Raw genomic sequence first — 12,263 nt, forward strand, 5'->3', positions numbered from 1 at the left:
TACAGCATACAAGAGTTGGCACATAATTTGAGATGTGTAATTAATATTAAAAATTAGCTGCATGATATATTCATATTTGGAAACCTTATTTGTTTTTCAGATCCACCTCACCTTTTTCCAGCATTCCACCCTCCTGTGCCAATTGATGCAAGACATCACGAGGGACGTTACCATTATGAACCATCTCCCATTCCTCCACTGCATGTGTAAGTATTATTTTCCAGATTGTTATATTATGGAGCCTACAACAAGAGACAAATATTGGAATCCTTATGGTACTTAAAACTCTGTGCCTGGAAAGCTTTGCAGCTTTCCTTTTCAAGCTGGAGAGCAAGATTTACGTTTGGAATGCGTCGGGTTTATCTGTTCGTGGATTCACTGAAGCAGAACCAGGCTGGTGCCTTAGGAATGCCTGTTATAATAGGTAGCTGGCAAATGTCACCTATATATTTTGCTGATGTTTATTCTGTGTGCTGTCATTCTATAAATACTAAATTAAAAAGCATAGAGCCCTATAAAATACTGCTAAACAAAATGTGTACTTTCTCTGGATTAGGCTTGGGATTCTTCATAGCTAAAATTTCCTGTAACGTCAAAGCTTTTTCCTAGTGACTGCCATGAAGCATAATGAAATTTTGGGGGAATTTTCATAGCCCCTGTTGTGTGTGTGCACAAGCAGTCAGGTGATTGATGGGAATGTCACCCAAACAAAATGGCAAATGTAATAGAGCACATGGTTTACACAAAGATAAAAGAAAAGAATGCCAGTGATAACGTGCATTAGAAGAAGAGGGGAGAGGAGGAACCCTGTGGAAATAACCATTATCTTATTCTATATGTAGAGAGGAGTATCAGATTTGCAAAATAAAGCAATGATCTTTAGTTGTAATGTTCAGAAAACTGCCATATACCATAAAAAAATGGAGCCATAAGGAAGGCTTACTCCTGTGCTAAAAGTCTTGATATATACATTTAATTATATCTAATAATCACCTCTCTTGTTGAGAAAATAAAAGAAGAAATGCAAAAGTAATACTTTGAAGAATAATGCTAGTTGTTTAGATGGCAGATTGCATCTCCATGGCTATTAGTTACAGCTGTGTAATTACATATATACAGAAGAAAAATGAAGTTGTTTTAAAACAAGTCCTCCTCTGTGAGCAGAATTAATTGATATTAACAATCCTAACTACATGCCCAAGTACACACGCAATATTTTACCAACAGTTTTTTTGGATTAGTCTCCTATTACTGAATTTTAATTTCAGAGCAAATTTGCCTGGAGGGAAGTAATAAATCTGTGTTGCAGTCTTCCTTAGGCATTAAAGGAAAAGTGGGTATTTACAGAATGAAAGAGAGAGCACAGAAACTTGTGATTTATTCCTTAGAGTTTCACTGATACATCAGTAAGTATTTACACCGTAATCAACCATGCAATAAAATACATTAAAATAAAGATTTTGATTTAAACCTACTGTTCAAAAACAGGGACATTTTGAATTAAGGTGGAAGCAACATACAGATTCACCCCTTTCATTCTAGGTTTTGCAATGCATATGAAGCTAGATTCTGATGTAAGCTCTTTAGAGTCCTTCACAGGGTTTCTAAAGTCAGCCTCTGGTTGGAGGCTTAGGGCATGATCCTGCTCTCTTCGAAGTCAAGGGAAATTATGCCCTTGGCTTCAACAAGAGCAAGATTGTCACCGTTACTGTTATTTAATAATACCTGGTATTTAATAGCATCTCTCATTCCAAAGGATACCAAATTGCTCTGCAAACTTATATAATATACTTATACTTATATAATATATACTATATTACTGCAAACTTATATAAACTAATATACAGATTCTGGGCCTGTAGTTTGCCTAGGCAGAGATTTCAAGGATGAGCCCTATTAGGGATCACTTTCCTGTTGCTGAAATGCATTAGTCTCTTGGGTGTATCACAACAGTATTTTACCAGTGCTTAACAACAGAGCAGAGGCAAATTTTAGGTAAGCAGAATGTGGTTACTCAATTTGGAATATGAAGAGGAGTTGGGGTTAAAAACCTATTGTGACAAAAGCGTCACAAATTCTTTAAGAACCATAAATGGTCAATATTTCAGTTTAATGTCTCATCTGAAATGCAACAATACACCCTCTTCATACCACGTTGGGTCAGTGGAATCGGAACTGACTCAGAAGGAAGAGTGCCACTTATTGAATAACCAACACCAATACTTCCTGCAGCACCTTGGACGTCTCCCACAACTGCATAGCTCATAAGAAACAATAGGATTTTAGCATGAGATCATGGGCTGCAGGCAGTTGTTTGAGATGCATGTCATAGTTTCAGCCTTTAACTTTAAAATTAAAATTTCTTTGTTATTGTTTATTTATTTTTGCATAAACTTAAGCAGATTCTTCCCTTCTGTTTGTTTATGCCATTGCTGAAACAATAGGGTATAACATACCCAGTATGTAATGGACCAAATATGATCAGTGTAATTAAATGTCAATATGTCATTAGGTAATTGTACAAAGGAAACTTTCAGACTATAACAGCTTTTTCGTAGGCATTTTCATAGGTTGTAGAGTTTTCAAAAATTCACAGTACTGTATAAACATGATAGACACCAACAGCTATGTCTCTGGTGTAAATCCATCTTTAGGAACATTGGATTTTGGCTTAGAAAGGATTAATCATTCTTTTGGAGACATTATTTGGATAGTTGTCATGGCATCCTTTTAAAAAAAACGGATTTAAAGTTATTTCAGTTTCTGGGAGACTGCGGATAGGGCATACAACAGGAGTCAGGAAACCAAGGGTTTTTTCACTTCTCTGCCACTGACTCTCTCTGTGTGAGTCACTCAGCTTCTCTGCTCCATATTTTCCCCATATGTAAAACTGGGGTTAATGATGGTTTCTCAACTTTGCAAAGCTGGTTGAGATCTATACCTAAAGAATGCGGAGTCTTACTATAATTAGGTATCAATAGAACAAATAGAGGAAAAATACAGAACATTTCAAAAAGGTCTTGTGCACATGATGGCATCTGGGCCTAAAATATCTTTTTTGAGTGACAGGCAAAACAAAAAAAAGTCAATATCAGTAAACTTTTAGGGTGTAAAGGATTCTTGCATAGTTCCACCATTAAAGATATGTATATGAGATATTAGGATTTTTTTTTAATTACTCATGGGCAGAAATCTTGTATCCCAAATTTCACCCTGGAGCAAAATTTTATAACTGAGTTATAAACCCCTAAAATAGGGGTTTATGTTCATGGTAGAATTGCTGACAGATTCATATGTATAGTAGGACTAACAGGCACTGCTATAATTATGCTATCGTATCCTATCATTAAAGATTCCATTGAAAGAGGTTTATAAATTGCTCTTCTTCTTAGATAAACCACCCTACATTAAGGCATCAACAATATGGTGCAGAATTAAATTAAAATCTCATAAAATGAAATATGTTCTGTATTAGCTGTTTGACACTTAATTTGCCTCTGAATGAGGAGAGGAAATCACAAATTAACCTGCCTTTGTTTTCCCAACCGTGGCTTATTAGGTGTTAGAACAACTGCAATTACAGCCCAGTAATAACCCCCCAACCCTTATGAATATATACTGAAATGTGTCACTTTGTGTTACTGAAACCTGTTTGTTAGAACTGCTTCAGTTTTCCTAGAATTTCTTCAGTTTGTAGCTTAGCAGGAAGAAGCGTAACACACTTTCCCTCAACAGCAGCACATAAACAGTGTTAGTAGAAACTACATGTGTCTTACTTTTCAAATTCAAAGCATGAATCTAGGTGACTTCTATTAATGCAGTTGTATTATCTTCTGTTGAAGTAACAAGTTAAATTATCTTGTAACTTAAGCACTCGAAAATTAAAACAGACCAAAAGAAAACAGGGATTCTGTGATTTTTCTGTTTGTTTGGCTCTTTCCTCAGTTTATTAACTGGATTTCTACAGTGACAAATCACTCTTTGATTAACTGTGGTTTCTTGCCTTTTCCATTTACTGAAACATCCTTCTATAATTCCACCTTCTCCCGCCAGTCACAAGCCAATTAATGGATGGCCATGTCCTTAAAACATTTGAAACCATGCTGGAAACCACAGTTATTTAAATATAATGTGTCACTATCAGCATGCTACCCTGGCCCTTGTGAAAGGGAATTATTTTTTCTGAGAACCAAATTGTAACCATGCAATAAAGTAGCTTTGGTGGTAGTCAGACTGGCTGGCATTGTTTTCAGTGTAACAAACAGACAAACAAACAAAAAAATTGCCAACACTGATCAGGGGAACTATGATAGTCTTGTTGTCAAAGACAAAGTAAGTGTAAAGTAGTGTAATTTTCAGCTGGGGAGCTTTTCACTTCCTGTGCAGGATGAGGGTATCTTTTATTTTACAAGGAAGCTAGTGTTGTTTAATGGAATTCACTGTGCAGGGTAGAAAATTCCCTGGAGGGCAGGTAGAATTTTAAGGCACTGGAATTGTACACTCTTTCTGTCTTCATATGTAATACGCTACCAGTTTAGACTTCACCTCTTATCCGTGTATAATCTACATAGCTTCCTTACACATCAACCCTGGATTTGGGCCACTGGGTCTGTGTAAGGGAGTGAGTCTAGGTTAGACTGAAGGAATACCTACAATGTTGTAACTTATGTGCTGAGGGGTCAGAGAGGAGTGTCACAAGACAAGCAAACAAAAGGAGGCAAGGTGCAAATTAGTGTCATCATCTTCCAACTCCTCAACACATAAGTGACACCAAAACATAGACTCCCGACCCTTATTCTAAATTACACATTGGGAAGTGGGTATAAATCTATTAGTATCTGAGTTAACAAAGTCTAAGGCTGCAATCCTGCAAACATGTACACACACACTTAAATTTGCGCAGGTAAGTAGATTCAATGACTTCTGTGAGACTACTCATGTGCTCCAAGTTAAGCATTTGTGTGAATGTTTACAGGATGGGACCAAGTTCAAATAAGAGAACCTGATTCTCTGGTGCCTTGCATAGTCATTTACATCTGAACAGAGGGAGCATAAAATGCATGCAAATCAGCATGGTGTCATTTTAAGCCTAATTTTCACAAACACTAATGACTACACTAGACCGAAGGCAGAGGAAAGTTAGGCCCAGATGCTCTAATAGTTCAGAGCAGTTTCTCAGCCTTTTTGGTACCAGGGACTGGCCTGCTGCCTTCCTAATCTGTGTTAGGGAGAGCTCAGGGACCGACACCAGACCACGGACCGGTCATTGAGAAACATTTGAACTTATACAAGTCTTACACATTGTCTGTGAATTTGGTTCATTTAATTCAATGGCAGTTCTACATTTGCGGGGCTTGGAGGATTGGACTCATAATATATTTTCTGTAAAGCAAGAGTCTCTTGCCACACGAGGGTGAAAAGAAATCTGGGTTTTCTCTGTCTCTTTCTTTACTATTTTATTTTTTCCTTTATACTTGAGTTCCCAAGCTCCTTTCCCCTGTAGTAATTACAATGTCTAGTGTCTTACCTTTAGACCAGTGCCTTGGCAGGTGGCTTCTCAGCTTGGTGCAGTGTTATTTGACCCTTCCACAGCAGGAATGGAAATCACACCTGTCTAGCCAATGTTGCTAGTGGGACAAGATTTAACTGCTCTGTGGCTTGGAACAGATTTCCTGGGACAGCCAAGAGCCATTGAGGGATGAAAGCTGAGTTGCACATGGGCCTTTGAGGAAAGCGAATGGACGTTGGTATCGGAGACATTCAGAGCCATCCAGGGAAACATTTAGCTGTAAGCAGGCACAATGCTTGTGTTATGTAGGAGGCAGCTAAAGAAGCCTGCTTCTGGAAGTGGGGAGGCACTGTGTCTCGTCATCATCAGAAGCCAGTAACCTTGGACAGCTGTTAGAGGGAAACTTGAAGTTGGGCTTGGGGCTGCTGGGAACGAAGGTGTAGGTCAGGTGGTGCCAAGAGAAGGCAGAGGAGATGGGAAATGGAAGCTTGGAGCAAGAACATCAGAACGGCCATACTGGGTCCGACCAATGGTCCATCTAGCCCAGTATCCTGTCTTCTGATAATGGCCAGTGCTTGATGTTTCAGAGGGAATGAACAGAACAATTTTGAGTGATCCATTCCTTGATGTCCAGTCCTAGCTTCTAGCAATCAGTGGCTTAGGGACACGCAGAGCACAGGGTTGTGTCCCTTTCTGTCTTGGCCAATAGCTATTGATGGACCTACCTCCATGAATTTATCTAATTATTTTTTGAATAGTTATACCTTTGGGCTTCACAACATCCCCTGGTAATGAATTCCACAGGTTGACTGTGTTGGGTGAAGAAGAACTCCCTTATGTTTATTTTAAATCTGTTGTCTATTAATTTTTTCAGTTGACCTCTAGTTCTTGTGTTATGTGAAGAGGTAAATAACACTTCCCTATTCACTTTTTCCACAGCAGTCAAGATTTTATAGAGCTCTATTATATCCCCCGCAAGTCGTCTCTTTTCTAAGCCGTACAGTCCCAGTCTTTTAAAACTCTCTTCATATAGGGATTAAGGGATTTTCATACCCTTAATTTTTTTCCTTGCCTTCTCTGAACCTTTTCAAATTCTAAGATATCTTTTTTGAGCTGGGCCAACCAGAACTGCACACAGTATTCAAAGTGTGATCATACCACGGATTCATATAGTGGCATTGTGATATTTTCTGTTTTATTATCTATCCCTTTCCTAATGGTTCCTAATATTCTGTTAGGTTTTTTTGGCTGCCTCTGCACACTGAGCAGATGTTTTGAGAGAACTATCCACAATGACTCCAAGATCTCTTTCTTGAGTGATGACAGCTAATTTAGACCCCATATTTTGTATGTATAGTTGGGATTATGTTTTCCAGTGTACATTACTTTGTATTATCAACATTAAATGTCACCTTCCATTTTGTCATCTAGTCACCAGTTTAGAAAGATCCCTTTGTAACTCTTCACAGTCATCTTTTGACTTAACTATCTTGACTAATTTTGTGTTATCTGAAAATGTGCCACCTCACTCTTTCCTGCCTTTTCCAGATCATTTATGAATATATTGAACAGCACTGGTCCCAGGACAGATCCTTGTGGGACCCTGCTATTTACCTCTCTCCATGGTGAAAACTGACCAATTATTCCTATCCTTTGTTTCCTATCTTGTAACAAGTTACTGATGCATGAGAAGATCTTTCCTCTTATCCATGACAGCTTACTTTGCTTAAGAGCCTTTGGTAAGGGGCCTTGTCAAAGCCTTTCTGAAAGTCCAAGTACAATATATTGACTCCATCACCCTTGTCCACATGTTTGTTGACTCAAAGAATTATAGTAGATTGGTGAGGCATGATTTCCCTTTACAAAAGCCATGTTGACTTTTTCCTGACATATGTATGAGCCTGATAATTTTGTTCTTTATTATAGTTTCAACCAATTTGCCTGGTACTAAAGTTAGGCTCACTAACTGTAATTTCCAGGATCACCTCTGGAGCCTCTTTTTAAAACCAGATTTACATATCCCCAGTCATCTGGTACAGAGACAGTTAATAGTTCTGCAATTTCATATTTGAGTTCCTTCAAAACTTGGGTCCATCTGATCCTGATCACTTATTCGTGTTTAATTTACCAGTTTGTTCCGAAACCTCCTCTACTGACACCTCCAATCTTGGAGAGTTCCTCAGATTTGTCACCTAAAAAGAATAGCTCGGTTGTGGAAAGCTCCACCTTATCCTCTGGAATGCAGACCAAAGCAAAGAATTCATATAGCTTCTCCTCAACCGCCTTGTCTTCCTTGAGTGCTTCTTTAGCACCTCAGTCATCCAGCGGTCCCAATGATAGTTTGGAAGGCTTCCTGCTGGTGATGTACTTGCAAAAACTAATAGCAATTTTTTTTTTTTTATCTTTAGCTAGTTGCTCTTCAAAAAATCAGTGTTGCATTAACTACCCCTCAGTCATCTGGTACAGAGGCTGATTTAAGTCATAGGTTAGGAGATAAGGTTAGAAGAAAATGTGGGCTGCCTAGGAGAGAAAGGAAGCAGGAACCAGACAAAGTTTGTTGGATACAAAGGCTAATGTGTACGTACTGCTTGTACATCATTTTGTTGATTAACGGAACAGCAAATCAGTGGTCATTTGATGTCAGTTGCCTGGCAGCTGTGATGTAGAGTAAAAAGGTCTGTGTCCTACACCTGGGGCCTCAGTAGATAGTTTTTCCAGTGCCTGGACTTTTACAAACTGGGGGAGAGGAAGCCTGAATCTAGACTAGAGTTGTGGTCTCCTGCTTCAGTATGCAGTGTTGCATCATTTGGAATAGTGAACAATGTTTTGTTTAGCTAAAGTTACTTGTTTAGTAATATGGACCCTGAAAATTACAGATCATAAATCCTCATTTGCAAACACACCTGCAAAACAGGTTTAAAAGTAGACCATGTCTTTAAAGAGTAGCCGAGAGTTTGGAAAAGCAAACTATTCTGTCTATGTATGGTAGCATGTATTTTCTGGAGAAAAGGTTTCTAGGGGTTTTGGCTTCCCATTTTCTTAATTATGAGAGATAGTTGCAGAAGAAAATTATATTATTTTAGTGCCCACATTCATGATAGTGCTCCCCCTGTGCTGAAGTAGGTAACTACTTCTAAATATCGCTATTTAAAACAATTCTGCATACTTAATTCTGTAGTCAGCTTTTAACCCTCTCAAATATATGCCCTGGCTGAACTGGATAACATATATATGGAAACCATTGAAAAAGGACAGTCTTATTTAAAAGTTTGATTATTTTAGGAAACAAATTTTAGATTAAGTGGGGTTTTGAGGCCAAATGCATTCCAATGTAAGTGGGTACAACTGCATTGAAGTCAAGTCAGTAGAGTTGTCCGTGATTGAACCAGACTAAATTTGGTTCTCAGTGTTCATTTGCCTATGCTGCTGATTCCTCATCCTTGCTTCTCCTGCTCTCGATCAGCCTTTGTTTGTCACATCATAATCTTCTCCACAGCAGTTGATTGTGATGTCAGAGGATTATGACTTTAGAAGGGAATAAACAACAGGAGCAGGTGAACTTAAAAAAACAAAGGATCGCTGTTCTTCTGCTGCAACCACAATGACTTCAGGGCGGGGGTGAAGGAAAGGGGATATACACCAGGAAAACCAAGAGAATTTGGCTCAAAGTTTCAATACATATGTAGTTTTTAAAAATAGAAATTACCCCACTAAAAAAAATAAATCTTGAAAATAAACATAAAGTGGAAAATTTTTCAGTTTAGATTTTTTTGTTTGTTTTATTTCACCTCCTTAGTCTCCCTTATCTCCCTCCCACTTTTTCTTTTGCTCCCCTTTTCCAGTGGCATTTTCATTTAAAAACAAAAAGGGTTATTTTGAAAAAGTGCCATTTTCTGTCAAAAATGTTTTCAATATTAAAAATTCAACCAGCTGTACTAGAAACTTTCTAGGGCCTGTCTATTGGCCTAATGGAAGACCTAAAATGCCATGTGGGTTTGTTTTTACTTCCTTTCTCCCACATGTTGGGCTGGAAATGCTAATGCTACAGCAATCACCGCCCTTGGAGGGAGGTGGGGTGCATTGAACAGTGACATATTTGCTGTGTAGAGGAGCAGCACTGATGGACTCTGCAGTGACAATGAGTTTGTAGCAGTGCTTTCAGGGAATGTAAAGTGGGGGAAATAAGGGAAAACCCTTCCACATCAGTAAGGAATCATAGGATATGATCTTTCTCTGCAAACCCTCTCTGGATTAAACCCAAGAGTTGCTGGGCATAGACCCTCACTTTGATTCATACATGGAATGGATTTAATAACACAAGATGTCAAAATGAATTAACTTTTACAATAGGAACTCTTTTTATGTTCATCAGCATCTCTTATGAAGATGGCAACTTAGAATCTTACCATTGGACATCAGTGTCACTTGGCTGCCTTATCCCAGCAGGGCAGTTAGTTACAATATTTATGTAAATTCTCAGGCTTCACTTGAGGTACAGTGGAAACAAAATAAGTGGCAATTGGAATAGTAGCTCATATATCCTGTACACAATATTGTTCTGCAGAAATGAAGAAATAACTTTGGGTGCTTTCATATGCATGTGTGTGATTTATCTTTGAATAATAGGACAAAGATCTTTGTCTCTGCATAATATAGACTTGAATTTGAGTTACTCCAGGTTTACATGAGTATAATGACATCATTTGGCCAGATTCTGACTATAAAAAGCTGGAAATATGAAAAGAAAGCATAAGTAAGGAAAGTATTCACACAAAAGATAATGGGAAAATTTCCCATCAGTGATTCATTACTTTTATGTAACATATTATAGCTTAAATATATAAATAGATTGGAATAACCACATTGCTATATTTATGCTGTTTGAAATATCTAAAATCTCATTCTGTTATCAGCTGAAAAGAATGCAGTCTTTAAATATAGTGCACATTCGGAGTCTCTGAGCCCGTGGCTTCTTGGACAAAATTCCTGTGTTCTTTGTGCTGTAGTCAGCAGTATTAGTCAAGTGAGCAGATATTAACTGTGGTATTCACATTCAGTGAACCGGAAGCAAGCCAACTCTATAGAGGCTGCCGTCAAACCTGTTGCAGTGGCCTGTGAGGTACTGGACTGTGACGGACTTTTTTCTTTTTTCTTTCTTTCTCTCTCTTTTTTCAGCACAATGCTTCCACTCGTGTTAAGTCTTGCTTCAAAGAGAACTGAAATTTACAGTCTTAGCATAATTTTTTTAACAATAAAGTTACATTATGAATTGAAAGTTCATCCCCAAATTAAGGTAGTATAAACTGTTGGAAACGAAAGTTATGTGTTTATCATGCAAAACAAAGAACATCTTCCACTACCACATTCTAACACACTCCTACCCTACTTAGAGTAGTCCACCTTCCCTCTCCCCCACCCCCAAAACAAAGACATGTCGTTTCTTGTAGTCTTGGAGCACGAATTGAGTTCAATTCAGAACTTTCCTCAAGGGAGACCAAACAAAAATCTAAGCAAGGGCCTGTCTATATCTCTCCGTGTGTGTGTGTGTGTGTGTGTGTGTGTCTTTCTGTCTTTGTAACTACTGAGAGCAGGCTTCTGGAGCCCCTCTTCTCTAAATTTCTCAAGCCTAAGTGTTAACAAGCTATTCGTTGCACATTCTGTGGTCTAAGTGAACCTCCTGTACTATGTCGAAGTAACAATACAAATTTAGGCCTCAATTCTGCCCTCATATGTCCATTGAAGTCCAATAGGAGTTCTACCCATGTACCTGAGGAGAGAACTGGGCTCTGAGTTGTTGCTTGGTGATATTGATTAAAAGATAAAATGGTTTAAAGAAAAATGTTGTGCTGTTTAAGTTTATGTCCTTAGGATACTTTATATGCCAAAAGGAGTTAGCATCTTATTTTGCAAGGTGCTGAGTTCATTCTTCAAGGGGCTGAGCACCCTAAACTTCCTGTTAAAGTCCACAGGAGGTTAAGTTTCTCAACCCCCTGCCAGATTGAGTCCTTAGAGACTTATCCTGCCATGAATTATGACTGCACTTATAATTATTCATGCATGGTATTTCATTGAAGTTAGTGACTTCACTGGGACTCCACAAGGAAATGACTATACACACCACTGAAATTCATTGCAGACCAAGGCCTGAGGATTGTATCCTTCTCAAGTCAGGGACCTCTATTCTATGTTAGTTTGTTTTTTTTTCAATAAAGTGATGTGTACACTTGTGACACTGTAGAAAATTATTAGTGATCATTTCAAACTGGGAATGAAGTCTAAATATAGCTGATTTTAATGACTACCATTTGAAATGTGTGCATCATAGAATCTTTCACCTTTACATCACCAGTTCAAATCCAGCCTACCTTACAATGTATGGTTACCATGGCTTTTTGTTGGCCTATATAAATGAATTTGATGGCTGAAATTCAGCCCATATTGTAGAGGCTACCAACACAAATAGCTCTATTTGACAACCTTCTAGACACTTTCAGCGGAGGGGGCATGGACTCAATGGCCCCTGAGAATCAAGTACTCTCTACCTCTGGAGGCAATCCCTTCAGATTCTGATCTGCACACATCATCAAGACAACATGAGGAAGTTTGTACTGCTGATAGCCATCCTGTACTGTGGTACCTGTTCTGTGGAGATTTTGTTTGTATAATGTAGCTTCCAGTTTTAAGAAATGTAACCCATAAAATCCATTTACCTTGTACAAGGACTTGTTATTTATAGATTTTTTCCCTATGCTTG

The 12,263-nt window shown here is 38.3% G+C and overlaps 1 protein-coding gene across 1 annotated transcript in view; it reads left to right on the forward strand.

Annotated features, from left to right (window-relative positions):
• Window positions 1–12,263, forward strand: part of GLI3 (GLI family zinc finger 3) — a 243,747-nt gene that overhangs the window by 131,905 nt on the left and 99,579 nt on the right. Inside the window, exon 4 of the mRNA XM_073332835.1 lies at window positions 101–206. Within this exon, the coding sequence (XP_073188936.1) occupies window positions 101–206 (106 nt within the window). The remainder of the gene's footprint in view (window positions 1–100; window positions 207–12,263) is intronic.

Source organism: Lepidochelys kempii, chromosome 2, assembly GCF_965140265.1.
Source record: "Lepidochelys kempii isolate rLepKem1 chromosome 2, rLepKem1.hap2, whole genome shotgun sequence".
NCBI classification, from domain to species: Eukaryota; Metazoa; Chordata; order Testudines; family Cheloniidae; genus Lepidochelys; species Lepidochelys kempii.